Source organism: Ranitomeya variabilis, chromosome 3 (genome assembly GCF_051348905.1).
Source record: "Ranitomeya variabilis isolate aRanVar5 chromosome 3, aRanVar5.hap1, whole genome shotgun sequence".
Classification (NCBI taxonomy): domain Eukaryota; kingdom Metazoa; phylum Chordata; class Amphibia; order Anura; family Dendrobatidae; genus Ranitomeya; species Ranitomeya variabilis.
In genome coordinates, this window is record NC_135234.1 from 570,407,910 (window position 1) to 570,425,439 (window position 17,530).

The following is a 17,530-nucleotide window of genomic DNA, read 5'->3' on the forward strand; positions in this document are numbered from 1 at the left end:
AAGAATTATCCTCCTGACCGTAGCCCTTCCACTTGACCAAATACTGAAGTCTCCGTCTGGAAACACGGGAGTCCAAGATCTTCTCGACAACGTACTCCAACTCACCCTCAACCAACACCGGAGCAGGAGGCTCAACGGAAGGCACAACCGGTACCTCATACCTGCGCAACAATGACCGATGGAAGACATTATGAATAGAAAAAGATGCAGGGAGGTCCAAACGAAAGGACACAGGGTTAAGAATCTCCAATATCTTGTACGGGCCGATGAACCGAGGCTTAAACTTAGGAGAAGAAACCTTCATAGGGACAAAACGAGAAGACAACCACACCAAGTCCCCAACACCAAGACGAGGACCAGCACGACGACGGCGGTTGGCAAACTGCTGAGTCTTCTCCTGGGACAACTTCAAATTGTCCACCACATGCCCCCAAATCTGATGCAACCTCTCCACCACAGCATCCACTCCAGGACAATCCGAAGACTCCACCTGACCGGAAGAGAAACGAGGATGAAACCCCGAATTACAGAAGAAAGGAGAAACCAAGGTGGCAGAACTAGCCCGGTTATTGAGGGCAAACTCCGCCAAGGGCAAAAAGGCAACCCAATCATCCTGATCCGCAGACACAAAACACCTCAAATAAGTCTCCAAGGTCTGATTAGTTCGCTCGGTCTGGCCATTAGTCTGAGGATGGAAAGCAGACGAAAAAGACAAATCAATGCCCATCCTAGCACAGAACGCTCGCCAAAATCTAGACACGAATTGGGTTCCCCTGTCAGAAACGATATTCTCCGGAATACCATGCAAGCGAACCACATTTTGAAAAAATAGAGGAACCAGCTCGGATGAGGAAGGCAATTTAGGCAAGGGGACCAAATGGACGATCTTAGAGAAACGGTCACACACCACCCAGATGACAGACATCTTCTGAGAAACAGGGAGATCAGAAATAAAATCCATGGAGATGTGAGTCCAAGGCCTCTTCGGAATAGGCAAAGATAACAACAATCCACTAGCCCGAGAACAACAAGGCTTGGCCCGAGCACAAACATCACAAGACTGCACAAAACCTCGCACATCTCGCGACAGGGAAGGCCACCAGAAGGACCTAGCCACCAAATCCCTGGTACCAAAGATTCCAGGATGACCAGCTAACGCAGAAGAATGGACCTCCGAGATGACTCTACTGGTCCAATCATCCGGAACAAACAGTCTACCAGGCGGGCAACGATCAGGTCTATCCGCCTGAAACTCCTGCAAGACCCGTCGCAAGTCTGGGGAAACAGCAGATAATATCACTCCATCCTTAAGGATACCTGTAGGTTCAGAATTACCAGGGGAATCAGGCTCAAAACTCCTAGAAAGGGCATCCGCCTTCACATTTTTAGAACCCGGTAGGTAAGAAACCACAAAATTAAACCGAGAGAAAAATAACGACCAGCGCGCCTGTCTAGGATTCAGGCGCCTGGCAGACTCAAGATAAATCAAATTCTTGTGGTCGGTCAATACCACCACCTGATGTCTAGCCCCCTCAAGCCAATGACGCCACTCCTCAAAAGCCCACTTCATAGCCAAGAGCTCCCGATTACCAATATCATAATTTCGCTCAGCGGGCGAAAATTTACGAGAAAAGAACGCGCAAGGTCTCATCACGGAGCAGTCGGAACTTTTCTGCGACAAAACCGCCCCAGCTCCGATTTCTGAAGCGTCGACCTCAACCTGAAAAGGAAGAGTAACATCAGGCTGACGCAATACAGGGGCGGAAGAAAAGCGGCGCTTAAGCTCCCGAAAGGCCTCCACAGCAGCAGGGGACCAATCAGCAACATCAGCACCCTTCTTAGTCAAATCAGTCAACGGCTTAGCAACATCAGAAAAACCAGTTATAAATCGACGATAAAAATTAGCAAAGCCCAAAAACTTCTGAAGACTCTTAAGAGAAGAGGGTTGCGTCCAATCACAAATAGCCTGAACCTTGACAGGGTCCATCTCAATGGAAGAGGGGGAAAAAATGTACCCCAAAAACGAAATCTTTTGAACCCCAAAAACACACTTAGAACCCTTTACACACAAGGAATTAGAGCGCAAAACCTGAAAAACCCTCCTGACCTGTTGGACATGAGAGTCCCAGTCATCCGAAAAAATCAAAATATCATCCAGATACACAATCATAAATTTATCCAAATATTCACGGAAAATGTCATGCATAAAAGACTGAAAGACTGAAGGGGCATTTGAAAGACCAAAAGGCATTACTAAATACTCAAAATGGCCCTCAGGCGTATTAAATGCGGTTTTCCACTCATCCCCCTGCTTAATTCGCACCAAATTATACGCCCCACGAAGATCAATCTTAGAGAACCACTTGGCCCCCTTTATTCGAGCAAACAAATCAGTAAGCAGTGGCAAAGGATACTGATATTTAACCGTGATTTTATTCAAAAGCCGATAATCAATACACGGCCTCAAAGAGCCATCTTTTTTAGATACAAAGAAAAAACCGGCTCCTAAGGGAGATGACGAAGGACGAATATGTCCCTTTTCCAAGGACTCCTTAATATATTCCCGCATAGCAGCATGTTCAGGCACAGATAGATTAAATAAACGACCCTTTGGAAACTTACTGCCCGGAATCAGATCTATAGTACAATCGCAATCTCTGTGCGGAGGTAGTGAACCAAGTTTAGGCTCCTCAAAAACGTCACGATAATCAGATAAAAATTCCGGAATCTCAGAGGGAATAGATGACGAAATGGAAACCAAAGGTACGTCCCCATGAGTCCCCTGACATCCCCAGCTTAACACAGACATTGCTTTCCAGTCGAGGACTGGGTTATGAGATTGCAGCCATGGCAATCCAAGCACCAACACATCATGTAGATTATACAACACAAGGAAGCGAATAATCTCCTGGTGATCCGGATTAATACGCATAGTTACTTGTGTCCAGTATTGTGGTTTATTACTAGCCAATGGCGTGGAATCAATACCCTTCAGAGGTATAGGAACTTCCAGAGGCTCTAAATTAAACCCACAGCGTTTGGCAAAGGACCAATCCATAAGACCCAAAGCGGCGCCAGAGTCGACATAGGCGTCCGCGGTAATAGACGATAAAGAGCAAATCAGGGTCACAGATAGAATAAACTTAGACTGTAAAGTGCCAATTGAAACAGACTTATCAACCTTCTTAGTACGTTTAGAGCATGCTGATATAACATGAGTTGCATCACCACAATAGAAGCATAACCCATTTTTTCGCCTAAAATTCTGTCGTTCGCTTCTGGACAGAATTCTATCACATTGCATAATCTCTGGCGCCTTCTCAGTAGACACCGCCAAATGGTGCACAGGTTTGCGCTCCCGCAAACGCCGATCAATCTGAATAGCCATTGTCATGGACTCATTCAGACCTGTAGGCACAGGGAACCCCACCATAACATCTTTAATGGCATCAGAGAGACCCTCTCTGAAATTCGCCGCCAGGGCGCACTCATTCCACTGAGTAAGCACAGACCACTTACGAAATTTTTGGCAGTATATTTCAACCTCATCTTGCCCTTGAGACAGGGCCATCAAGGCTTTTTCAGCCTGAATCTCTAAATGAGGTTCCTCATAAAGCAACCCCAAAGCCAGGAAAAACGCATCCACATTGAGCAACGCAGGATCCCCTGGTGCCAAAGCAAATGCCCAATCCTGAGGGTCGCCCCGGAGCAAGGAAATTACAATCCTGACCTGCTGTGCAGGATCTCCAGCGGAGCGAGATCTCAGAGACAAAAATAATTTACAATTATGTTTGAAATTCTGGAAGCGAGATCTATCCCCGGAGAAAAATTCAGGTAAAGGAATTCTAGGTTCTAGCCGGAGAACTGACTGACCCTAGCAGAGGAAAATACAGACCTGGCTTACCTCTAGAGAAATTTTCCCCAAAAGGCAGACAGTAGCCCCCACATATATTGTCGGTGATTTTAGAGGAAAATGACATACGAAGTATGAAGATAGGTTTAGCAAATTGAGGTCCGCTTACTAGATAGTAGGAAACCTAATTAGCATCTACTATCAGGGCGCTAGTTCACCATTTGACTCGCTCAGCTGGGTCAACTGACATTAAGACAACACCTCAATTAGCTAGCCTTCATTAAGACTAGTTTTTCTATGGAATTAGCCCGCTAGGTGCACACGTAGACCTAGAGACAAAACAGAAAATATTGGATAACGATTATCAGCAGGCCAACAGATCATAGATAAGGAAGGGAGGACAGGAGAACTGTTATATGATAGAAATAGACCCAAAATAGCGCAAACAATTGGCCTTCGCAGTCCTAGGCATCATTATGGGCCAAAACCATCCAGAACGCTGTTCTGAACTAATTATCTATCAGTACCTAATATATAGTTCATACAAGTCCCACGGCGGTTCCGCATGTAGATGGTATGATGAAGAGTTCCGAAGGCAGCTGGCCATGCAACACGATCTAGGTTGGGGCGTAAAAGTGACAGACGTATGGGTACGACTGATGCTATCCCAAAAACAGCTCCCCTTTTCGTCAACGGCCACCAATCACCTAGCAGCCGCAGGCCAAAATTCAGTGGACGTACGGAGACCAGGGGCCTGCTTGCTGTTTAGCTAGAGATACTGCCCCTTCCACGCATCCTGTAAATATAGGCACGACTGCTCAGCCTGCAAAGATGGACACCCAGCAGTAAGGTGTACCCACCAAGCAAACAGAGTGCCCCCAGTAAACGTTACCGCGATGGGCCCCTGGCTAAGCCTTTACCTCAATAAAGAAGCGGCGCAGCAGCTATGCCACGGCTTTAAATTCGGCTTTTTTTTATCCCTTTCAAATTTAGTCAGATACCAACATTGGTGAATAACCTAAAATGGACAATTGAATTCCCTGAGATTTTACATAAAGAAATAAAAAAGAGGCAGAAGTAAGCAGGATGGCGGGCCCTTTTAAATCTTTGCCATTCAGGAATTTCAGAATTTCACCGTTAGGCATCGTTCCTAAAAAAGAGCTGGGAAAATATTGGCTGATACATCGCCTCTCATACCCTAAAGGTGACTCGGTTAAAGACACAATACTCCCAGAAGAAGCATCCATAACTTACGCTTCATTTGACAGGGCAGTTGAACTCGTGCGCACAGCTGGGCTCGGGGCATTGCTGGCAAAATCGGTTTTAGGAAGTTTTGCCCCCAGCAGTTTGCCCCCGCACATTTCGCCCCCCCGCACATTTCGCCCCCAGCAGTTCGCCCCCGGATGTTTCGCCCCTGGATGTTTCGCCCCCAGCAGTTCGCCCCTGGATGTTTCGCACCCAGCAGTTCGCCCCCGGATGTTTCACCCCCGGATGTTCGCCCCCAGATATTTCACCCCCGGATGTTTCGCGCCCAGCAGTTGGCCCCCGGATGTTTCGCCCCCAGCAGTTTGCCCCCAGATGTTTCGCACCCAGCAATTCGCCCCCGGATGTTTCACCCCCGGATGTTTCGCCCCCAGCAGTTCGCCCCCAGATGTTTCGCCCCCAACAGTTCGCCCCCGGATATTTTGCCCCCGGATGTTTTGCGCCCAGCAGTTCGCCCCCGGATGTTTCGCCCCCAGCAGTTCGTCCCGGATGTTTCGCGTCCAGCAGTTCGCCCCCGGATGTTTCGCCCCCAGCAGTTCGCCCCGGATGTTTCGCTCCCAGCAGTTCGCCACCGGATGTTTCGCCCCCTGATGTTTTGCCCCCAGCAGTTCACCCCCGGATGTTTCGCACCCAGCAGTTCGCCCCCGGATGTTTCGCCCCCGGATGTTTCGCCCCCAGCAGTTCGCCCCCGGATGTTTCACCCCCGGATGTTTTGCCCCCAGCAGTTCGCCCCCGGATGTTTCACGCCCGGATGTTTTGCCCCCAGCAGTTCGCCCCCGGATGTTTCACCCCCAGCAGTTCGCCCCGGATGTTTCGCTCCCAGCAGTTCACCCCCGGATGTTTCGACCCCGGATGTTTCGCACCCAGCAGTACGCCCCTGGATGTTTTGCCCCCAGCAGTTCTCCCCCGGATGTTTTGCCCCCAGCAGTTCGCCCCCGGATGTTTCGCCCCCAGAAGTTCGCCCCCAGACATTTCGCCCCCGGATGTTTCACCCCCAGCAGTTCACCCCGGATGTTTCACCCCCAGCAGTTCGCCCCCAGATGTTTCGCACCCGGATGTTTTGCCCCCAGCAGTTCGCCCCCGGATGTTTCGCCCCCAGCAGTTCGCCCCAGATGTTTCGCTCCCAGTAGTTCACCCCCGGATGTTTCGCCCCCAGATGTTTCGCCCTCAGCAGTTCGCCCCGGATGTTTCGCTCCCAGTAGTTCACCCCCGGATGTTTTGCCCCCAGATGTTTTGCCCCCAGCAGTTCACCCCCGGATGTTTTGCCCCCAGATGTTTTGCCCCCAGCAGTTCGCCCCTGGATGTTTTGCCCCTGAATGTTTTGCTCCCAGCAGTTCGCCCCCGGATGTTTCACCCCCGGATGTTTTGCCCCCAGCAGTTTGCCCCCGGATGTTTTGCCCCCAGCAGTTTGCCCCCGGATGTTCCGCCCCCAGCAGTTCGCCCCGGATGTTTCGCTCTCAGCAGTTTGCCCCGGATGTTTCGCCCCTGGATGTTTCACCCCCAGCAGTTCGCCCCCGGATGTTTTGCCCCCAGCAGTTCGCCCCTGGATGTTTCGCCCCCGGATGTTTTGCCCCCAGCAGTTCGCCCCTGGATGTTTCACCCCCAGATGTTTTGCCCCCAGCAGTTTGCCCCCGGATGTTTTGCCCCCAGCAGTTTGCCCCGGATGTTTCGCTCTCAGCAGTTTGCCCACAGATGTTTCGCGCCCGGATGTTTCACCCCCAGCAGTTCGCGCCCGGATGTTTTGCCCCCAGCAGTTCGCCCCCAGATGTTTTGCCCCCAGCAGTTCTCCTCCGGATGTTTCGCCCCCAGAAGTTCGCCCCCAGATGTTTCGCACCCAGATGTTTCGCCCCCAGCAGTTCGCCCCCGGATGTTTTGCCCCCAGCAGTTCGCCCCCAGATGTTTCGCCCCAGCAGTTCGCCCCGGATGTTTCGCTCCCAGCAGTTCACCCCCGGATGTTTTGCCCCCGGATGTTTCGCCCCCAGCAGTTCGCCCCGGATGTTTCGCTCCCAGCAGTTCACCCCCGGATGTTTCGCACCCAGCAGTTCGCCCCTGGATGTTTCGCCCCCGGATGTTTTGCCCCCAGCAGTTTGCCCCCGGATGTTTCACCCCCGGATGTTTTGCCCCCAGCAGTTTGCCCCCGGATGTTTTGACCCCAGCAGTTCGCCCTGGATGTTTCGCTCTCAGCAGTTCGCCCCGGATGTTTCACCCCCGGATGTTTCGCCCTCAGCAGTTCGCTCCCAGATGTTTTGGCCCCAGCAATTCGCCCCCAGATGTTTCGCCCCCAGCAGTTCACCTCCGGATGTTTCGCACCAGCTTTTTTCCCCCAGACGTTTCGGCCACAAATTAGGCAGGGAATTTCAGCCTTGTATTTTAGCCCTAAGACCTCTTTCACAGTAGCCACTTTCCCAAGTGCTAAGCACTGGAAAATCGCTAAGAAGATTACCAATTTTGAATATACTAGATGGTGGCCTGATTCTAACGTATCAGGTATTCTAGAAGGCGCAGCCACGTGGTATGTTGCACAGGTTATGTAGTATATTGGACAGTCCACGTAATACATTGCACAGGCCACGTAGTATATTGGACAGCCTACGTAGTATTTTGGACAGCGCACGTAGTAAATTGCACAGTCCACGTAGTAAATTGCACAGCGTACGTAGTAAATTGCACAGTCCACGTAGTAAATTGCCAGCCGACATAGTATATTGCACTGGTCACGTAGTATATTGCACTGGCCACGTAGTCTAGGAATGTGGGCACTATATTCGTGTTAAAAAAAAAAATAATAAAGATACACTCACCTCAGCCATGGGCCCTGAAGTCCTCGCGCCTCTCTGCAGTGCTGGCGGTGGCTTCCGGTCTGAGCGTAGGACCTGCGATGATGTCACGGTCACATGACCGTGATGTCATCGCAGGTCCTGGACGCATAGCTTCGTTCGGACCGGAAGGCATGGCGTGCACCGGAGAGAGGCGCGGAGGACCGCGTGATGTCAGAGGGGGTGAGAATAACTTTTTTAAAATTATTTTTAACATTACATCTTTTCACTATTGATGCTGCATAGGCACCATCAATAGCAAAAAGTTGGTCACACAGGGTTAATAGCAGCGTTAACGGAGTGCGGTACACCGCGATCCATTAATGCTGGCATTAACCCTTTGTGAGCGGTCAGCGGTGAGTGCAGGGCAGTGAAGCAGCGGCCATTTTTCTGGCAGACTGTGACCGTCGCTGATTGGTCGTGGCAATGGTCGTGGGTGTTTTGCTATGACCAATCAGCGACTTGGATTTACATGACAGACAGACGCTGCGACCAATGAATATACGAATAAAACATTACAGACAGAAAGACGAAAGTGACCCTTAGACAATTATATAGTAGATAAGTCAATGGCTGGAAAAGCGAGGTGTTGTTTCGGCCAGCTCTTTTTATTTTATTACAGGAGCTATTTTTGAGCACTTAGCATTCATCAATAGCCTGTATCTTATGGGTCATTACCGAGAGCGCTCACAAAAGCGCTCTGAAAAATGCCAGTAAAGCACGTGCTTTGGAGTTCTAAAACAGTGGCAGCATAAGGGTGCTTTCACACTTCCACTACATATGCACTACAGGCCGCCGGTTTGCTTCTGTAATGCCGCATTCCGCTAACCTGCAGCGGAACGAAAAGAAGAAAATGCTCTTCTTTTTGTTCTGACACTGATAGCGGAATGCAGCATTACGAAAGCGAACGGGCGGCTGCAGATCGCGGAACCCAGCCGTTCTCTTCTATGGGCAATGCAAGCGGAATGCCAGCATTGCCCCGGGGTCAGCTGGATGTCAGATCCAGAGCGGATCGACCTCTGGCGGCCACAAACACAAGTGTGAAACCACTCTAAAATTACAGTGTGCAAGAGGCCTAAAATCTAAACAATTTTGAACTTTTACCTGACCCAGCACTGACCTGCTTTGTTGCAAGTTTTGTTGCAGATGTAACAAGTATCAGGTCACATGTCCTGCAAGTTACATTAGACTAGCTTTTATTCCATCTGTACATCAGAATATAGCAGTGTCTGAAATCTCCACAAAGAGAGAAGTGTACTGCCACAAAAAATCAGTCAGCTTCCACAGCAATTCACTTTCTACAACTATGAATTCAGTTCTGTCCAAACATTTACTTATTTTCCAAATGAACCGCTGATGATGTCCATTCCATCTGGATATGTGAAAAATGGTCGACTTGCAAGGGACGTGTTTGGACCAATGAAGAATCTGGCAAAGTTGTGAAAGTAGTCAATCTTCATAGTCACGCAGCACAAGCTGCAAGACCTAAAGCAATCCGACTTGTTAATGGGGCAGTCACCAGGGCAAGGACAACACAGGAGACACCACAACAGATTCTCACAGACGTCATTTCAGGAGCCCATTCTAATGTTGCGGCACTTCTCCCAAGGAAAGCATCACTGAAGAAGACAATACGATTAGCAAGGCAACAATATCCCAAGGTTACCTCAAACCCTTGATCAACTTGTTATCCCCCTGGAGTTCCAGGAGATCAGTATTGATGGTGTCCAGCAGCAGTTCCTTCTGCATGACTCTGGTAAGCTACTTAACCATTTAACATTGTATTAAAACAATTCCATTATGCATAATTATTGCAAAGTTTATTTTGCACAAATGTGAAAAATGCTAGACTATAAGGTGCTGATATAAAATACTATGTGATTTTTGCCTTCAAGGGAAACTTTGAGGGTAATATAATGTAGTGAGGCCTACTCATTCCAACTAGTGTTGGCCGATCACTGGAAAGATAGGATCAGATACCGAAAGATTGGAATTAATTCCGATCCAATCTCCAGAGCTAGATATATATATATATATAAATATACACTCACCGGCCACTTTATTAGGTACACCATGCTAGTAACGGGTTGGACCCCCTTTTGCCTTCAGAACTGCCTCAATTCTTCGTGGCATAGATTCAACAAGGTGCTGGAAGCATTCCTCAGAGATTTTGGTCCATATTGACATGATGGCATCACACAGTTGCCGCAGATTTGTCGGCTGCACATCCCAAAGATGCTCCATACAAGGCAGGATGGATCCATGCTTTCATGTTGTTTACGCCAAATTCTGACCCTACCATCCAAATGTCGCAGCAGAAATCGAGACTCATCAGACCAAGCAACGTTTTTCCAATCTTCTACTGTCCAATTTCGATGAGCTTGTACAAATTGTAGCCTCAGTTTCCTGTTCTTAGCTGAAAAGAGTGGTACCCGGTGTGGTCTTCTGCTGCTGTAGCCCATCTGCCTCAAAGTTCGACGCACTGTGCGTTCAGAGATGCTCTTAGGCCTACCTTGGTTGTAACGGGTGGCGATTTGAGTCACTGTTGCCTTTCTATCAGCTCGAACCAGTCTGCCCATTCTCCTCTGACCTCTGGCATCAACAAGGCATTTCCGCCCACAGAACTGCCGCTCACTGGATTTTTTTTCTTTTTCGGACCATTCTCTGTAAACCCTAGAGATGGTTGTGCATGAAAATCCCAGTAGATCAGCAGTTTCTGAAATACTCAGACCAGCCCTTCTGGCACCAACAACCATGCCACGTTCAAAGGCACTCAAATCACCTTTCTTCCCCATACTGATGCTCGGTTTGAACTGCAGGAGATTGTCTTGACCATGTCTACATGCCTAAATGCACTGAGTTGCCGCCATGTGATTGGCTGATTAGAAATTAAGTGTTAACAAGAAGTTGGACAGGTGTACCTAATAAAGTGTATATATGCACACTGTACGCCTGAACAGTGTGTGTGTATATATATGTATATACTGTATGTGGGTGATGGTGGTCTGGCACTTTTGGAACTTTGTAATGCAATAAAGGATTTGTATAGGACTTCAGCAGCGTGGAGGTCTTTCTTCATGGATGCATGTTTAGTACGGGCGGAAGCCAACCCCTGCTCTAGCAGCACACTGAGTCCTCAGCAACAATCTCAGTTGAGCCAGTCTTCTTCCAGCTTTCTTGCATATATATAATGGCCCCAAGCTGCGCTGTTAAAAAATAAACAAACCCAGTTATTCAACTCTCTCTCCGGTGTCCAGCGCTGTCTCCGGTTGTGCAGGGAATTCCAAAATCCCAACGCTATGCATTCTGGGTTGTGCATCACCACCTCAGCACATGTGCCAGGCTGTTCTGTGACGTGATGTGGTGCTTTCCCAGGACCGTCTAGTGAGCGGTCCTGGGATCACTCTCCATTGTAGTTATAGTACGGCAGGCACAGAGGCGGCAATGTGCCGCCCGGATTTCGGGATTCCCTGCACTGCTGGGCTAAGAGCCGGAGCCAGTACTGGACACTGGAGAAAGAGGCGAGTAACTGGGTTTATTTTTTAACAGCGCAGCCTGTAGCCATTTACTAAAGCTAAATATGCACACACGCTGTACATCCGTACAGTGTGTGTGTGTGTGTGTGTATATATATATATACGCACACTGTTCGGGTGTGTATGCCTGGACAGTATTTTCAGATTACGGAGGATTCTGAACTCCGGAGCTCAGGTGAGATAACGCCAGGATTTGCAGAGGCGTTTTGCATGCTGCTTGCAAGCACTTTTTAAGAACTTTGCAAGCGCTTTGGCAAAACGCTTCTGCAAATAGGGGACTTGGCCAAGCTCTGCTATGGGCGTGGCCATGCCCTGCTATGGCCTAAACCGAGCGTATTTCCCGAGGTTTGCAAGCATTTTTCGGGAGATTTCCCTCTTGCCCATTCCCTTGAATGGGCGAGTTAAGCACGGGATCCGCCGGAAAATAGCTTTGAAACTATTTTCCGGTGGGGCGTTTTCCAGCCCCGGCCGGAATCCGCCCGTAACCTGCACCATAGACATGAAAGGGCGGGTTTCAGGCAGGAAACACAGCACGGAATACGCCTGTAAATCCAGCTTGTCTGGATAAAGCCTGAGGCCTCGTGCCCACTGACGTAAGGGGATTGCGGAGCGGCATCTCCGCAGCAGCTGTAATTGTGGTAGCAATTGCAGATCCCACAGGAATCTATTTGTGCCTGCAATTGTGGCCACTATTGTGGTACCCTAATTCTGTATCACAATCTTAGCTCTATGGATTTAGGTGCAGGTTTTAGTGCAGGATGTCTGAATGGCTGGAATTTTCTTTGTATAATGGCAGCATACATTGACATGCTGCACTGCATGGTTTTTTTTTGTAAACAAAATTTTTTCATCAGCATGTGGATGGGATTTACACATTAATGCTGCATATGACCCCAGCCTAATGGACCATTCAGTTATGCCTTAGGCCAAAAGCACACTGGTGATTTTACTGGCGTTTTTTGCGTCCTGCACAATCCTCTCAATGAGACAGCATAGGCAGCGCGGACGTCAAGAACGTCCGCGCTGCCCACCCGACGACTAGCGCGCCCATCCACCTGAATGGAACCCCTCATTCAGGCGGGCGGCCCGCTCAGTCGTTCATTCAGACGTCCAGCCGCATGCCGCATCTGGATGCGGCTGTCAACTAGACGGCCGTTCAGCATGGCGGCGATCGGCCGTGCTGAACGGCCGTCTAGTTGAAGGGTCTAAAGGTACCTTAAAAATGTGACCTATTTCAAGTTTGGAAGTAATTTTAATTTTAAACAAAAATATATCATTTTCCACTGGGACAATGTATGTTGTAAAAAACTATTGGTTGGCCCCTTCACACCAGATTTTGCTTCAGTTTTTTTTATTATGAAATCAGAAAATTTGGAGCAAAATGTGAGTTTTTAATGTTAGATATGAACAGAGGCTTCTGATTAGGATATTTTTTTTTGTGAATTTATCCCAAAATTCTCTGTCTGCTGCTTGTTACACTTTTTCTGTTATTTTCTCTACTAATACTTTCATTTTAAATTAGGAAATGGACACAGCCGTATGTTGATATTTGGAACAAGAGACAATCTCCATCTACTGGCACAAAGTAAAGAGTGGTTTGCTGATGGCATGTTTTTCACTACACCAGCCTTGTTTAAGCAGCTTTACAGAATCCACGTAGTCCACAGTGGCCTTGTTGTTCCACTAGTGTACACCTTGCTGACAGACAAGAGACGTTCTACATACCAGAGGTTGCTGCAAGAGCTGAAGAACTTGCAGCCTGGACTGCAGCCAGACAACCTGATGTTGGATTTTGAACTAGCTGCAATACAGGCATTTGAAAGTGAATTCCCCAACCTTGTGAAGACTGTTTGCTTTTTCCACCTATCACAGTCGGTTTGGCGTAAAGTTCAAAATGAAGGACTCAAGATGCAATACCAAGGTGACCATGAATTTGCCGCATGATACCTGCCCTGGCCTTTCTACCACCATAGAATGTTGTGGCAGAGGTGTATCTAGCCTTTCCAGCACCCGGGGCAAAGGATCAGCTTGGTGCCCCCCCCCCCCAAACCCTCCCCAATTTGAACCTTAACTCTATTGAAACTGTATGACCAAGCCAAGGTACATTCCTGAATCTCCATAATGTTAAAATAGATACCAATAAAAGTAAAATTAATTGAGACATCAGTAGGTTAAGTGTTTTGAATATCCATATTGAATCAGGAGCCTCATATAATTCTGCATAAAGGTTAATAATGGCCCCATAAGATGCTCCATAGAGACATTTGCCCCATATAGTGCTGCACAAACGTTATGGCCCCATAAGATGTTCCATACAGACACTTGCCCCGTTATAGTGCTGCACAAAGGTTATGGCCCCCATATAGTGCTGCACAAACATTATGGCCCCCATATAGTGCTGCACAAACATTATGGCCCCATATAGTGCTGCACAAAGGTTATGGCCCCCATATAGTGCTGCATAAACATTATGGCCCCATATAGTGCTACACAAACATTATAGCCCCATATAGTGCTGCACAAACATTATAGCCCCATATAGTGCTGCACAAAGGTTATGGCCCCCATACAGTGCTGCACAAACATTATGGCCCCATATAGTGCTGCACAAACATTATGGCCCCCATATAGTGCTGCACAAACATTATGGCCCCCATATAGTGCTGCACAAACATTATGGCCCCATATAGTGCTGCACAAAGGTTATGGCCCCCATATAGTGCTGCACAAACATTATGGCCCCATATAGTGCTGCACAAACATTATGGCCCCCATATAGTGCTGCACAAACATTATGGCCCCCATATAGTGCTGCACAAACATTATGGCCCCCATATAGTGCTGCACAAACATTATGTGCATTATGTGTATGTGTATTGCCGGTTTCCCACTTGCGTTTGGAGCAGCTGCGGAGGGCTGCGGACTTCCTCCGTGAAGCCCCGACCTCCGCCGCTAGCTCCGCATACTTCTGCATGCCGCCCGCATGTGGCCTGCGTACCTATCTTTAACATTAGGTACGCAGGTCATGCGGCTGTATGCGGAGGCTGCCGCATGCGTCGTTTTGACGCTGCAGATAAAAAAAAAAATGCTACAGGCAGCTTCCTACGCTGGTCTCCGCAGCGTCAAAACGACGCATACGGCAGCCTCCGCATACAGCCGCACGACCTGCGTACCTAATGTTAAATATAGGTACACAGGCCGCATGCCGGCCGCATGCAGAAGTAGGCGGAGCTAGCGGCGGAGGGCGGGGCTTCACGGAGGAAGTCCGCAGCCCTCCGCAGCTGCTCCAAACGCAAGTGGGAAACCGGCCTATGTGCACTGTCCTCCCTCCCCCACTGCATCTAGTTCACTCTCTGACTTTGAACCAGTTACAGAAGAAGAAGTAAGCAGGCTCCTTGCAACTTCTCGCCCGACCACTTGCACCAGTGACCCCATTCCGTCACATCTCCTCCAGTCCCTTTCCCTGGCTGTCACCTCTCACCTAACAAAAATATTTAACCTTACCCTCACTTCCGGTACTTTTCCCTCCTCATTTAAGCATGCTATCATACATCCATTACTTAAAAAACCCTCCCTCGACCAAAATTGTGCCGCTAATTATAGACCTGTCTCTAATCTTCCCTTCATCTCTAAACTCCTCGAATGCCTGGTCCACTCCCGTCTTACCTGCTATCTCTCAGATAACTCTCTTCTCGACCCTCTTCAATCTGGCTTCCACTCTTTACACTCTACTGAAACTGCCCTCACTAAACTCTCTAATGACCTACTAACAGCTAAATCTAATGGTCACTACTCCATGCTAATTCTTTTGGGTCTCTCCGCAGCATTCGACACTGTGGATCATCAGCTCCTCCTCACTATGCTCCGCTCCATCGGCATCAAGGACACCGTTCTCTTTTGGTTCTCCTCCTATCTCTCTGACCGATCCTTCACTGTATGTTTTGCTGGTTCCTCCTCCTCTCACCTTCCCTTTACTGTTGGGGTTCCTCAAGGATCAGTCCTAGGCCCCCTCCTCTTCTCTTTGTATACTGCCCCTATTGGACAAACAATCAGTAGATTTGGTTTCCAGTACCATCTCTATGCTGACGACACCCAATTATACACCTCTTCTCCTGCTTTCACGCCGACCTTCTTAGAAAACACCAGTGATTGTCTTACCGCTGTCTCTAACATCATGTCCTCCCTCTATCTGAAACTGAACCTGTCAAAAACTGAACTCCTCGTGTTCTCTCCCTCTACTAACCTACCTTTGCCTGACATTGCCATCTCCGTGTGCGGTTCCACCATTACTCCAAAGCAACATGCCCGCTGCCTTGGGGTCATCCTTGATTCCGAGCTTTCATTCACCCCCCACATCCGATCATTGGCTCGCTCTTCTTATCTGCATCTCAAAAACATTTCTAGAAATCGCCCTTTTCTTACTTTCGACTCTGCAAAAACTCTTACTGTCTCACATTCATTCTCGTCTGGACTATTGTAACTCTCTACTAATCGGCCTCCCTCTTACCAAACTCTCCCCGCTCCAATCTGTCCTGAATGCTGCTGCCAGGATCATATTCCTCACCAACCGTTACACCGATGCCTCTACCTTGTGCCAGTCATTACACTGGCTACCCATCCATTCCAGAATCCAGTACAAAACTACTACCCTCATCCACAAAGCACTCCATGGCTCAGCACCACCCTACATCTCCTCTCTGGTCTCAGTCTACCACCCTACCCGTGCCCTCCGCTCTGCTAATGACCTGAGGTTAACATCCTCAATAATCAGAACCTCCCACTCCCGTCTCCAAGACTTTACACGTGCTGCGCCGATTCTTTGGAATGCACTACCCAGGTTAATACGATTAATCCCCAATCCCCACAGTTTTAAGCGTGCCCTAAAAACGCATTTGTTCAGACTGGCCTACCGCCTCAACGCATTAACCTAACTATCCCTGTGTGGCCTATTAAAAAACAAACAAAAAAAAAACAAACAAAAAAAAAACCATAATCAAGTTCCTCGCATCATGTTCTCATACACTTTATGCAGTTCATAGCACTCTGTGTCTGTACTGCTACATACTTAGGCAGTTAACTGGTTCATGCAGCTTTACATGAACACCCGAGCCTTACACTATGGCTGGTCCAAATAACTAAAGCAATTGTTACCATCCACCTCTCGTGTCTCCCCTTTTCCTCATAGTTTGTAAGCTTGCGAGCAGGGCCCTCATTCCTACTGGTATCTGTTTTGAACTGTGATTTCTGTTATGCTGTAATGTCTATTGTCTGTACAAGTCCCCTCTATAAGTTGGAAAGCGCTGCGGAATATGTTGGCGCTATATAAATAAAAATTATTATATTATTATTATTATGGCCCCCATATAGTGCTTCACAAACATTATAGCCCCCATATAGTGCTGCACAAACATTATAGCCCCCATATAGTGCTGCACAAACATTATGGCCCCCATATAGTGCTGCACAAATGTTATGGCCCCATAAGATGCCCCATACAGATATTTGCCCCATTTGCTGTTACTGCGATTAAAAAAAAATCACATACTCACCTTGCTCAGGCCCCCGGCACTTTCAATATTCACCTGACTCCGTTCCTGCCGCCACTCCATCTCCCCCCTCCTCTGCATTGATGTTTAGGCAGAGGGCGCGCACTAACTACGTAATCGCGCCCTCTGACCTCAGCGTCACTGTAGAACACGGACCGGCGACTGGAACGAGGAGCAGGTGAATATCGCGCAGTGCTCCCCTCCCCGTTATACTCACTTGCTCCTGGCACGGTGCAGTCCCTGCTTCCCCAGAGCTGCTGCTTCTTCCTGTACTGAGCGGTCACTGTTACTGCTCATTACAGTAATGAATATGTGGCTCCACCCCTATGGGAGGTGGAGCCGCATATTCATTACTGTAATGAGCGGTACCATGTGACCGATCAGTACAGGAAGAAGCCGGGGCGCCGGGCAGCCAGGGACCTGCAGGGACCGCGCCAGGAGTAGGTGAGTATAATTAGACAGCCCCCGCTCCCTGGCCCTGCCAACCCCCTCCTTGGACCGCTGCATCATCAGGCG

At 48.6% G+C, this 17,530-nt stretch overlaps 1 protein-coding gene across 1 annotated transcript; it reads left to right on the plus strand.

Moving 5' to 3' along the window:
- Nucleotides 1-9,594: 9,594 nt before the first annotated feature.
- Nucleotides 9,595-13,519, plus strand: LOC143818400 (uncharacterized). Its single transcript, XM_077299722.1, has 2 exons — nucleotides 9,595-9,688; nucleotides 12,991-13,519. The coding sequence occupies exon 2, from the start codon at nucleotides 13,008-13,010 to the stop codon at nucleotides 13,410-13,412; it is 405 nt and encodes a 134-aa protein (XP_077155837.1). The 5' UTR covers nucleotides 9,595-9,688; nucleotides 12,991-13,007; the 3' UTR covers nucleotides 13,413-13,519.
- The last annotated feature ends 4,011 nt before the right edge of the window (nucleotides 13,520-17,530 follow it).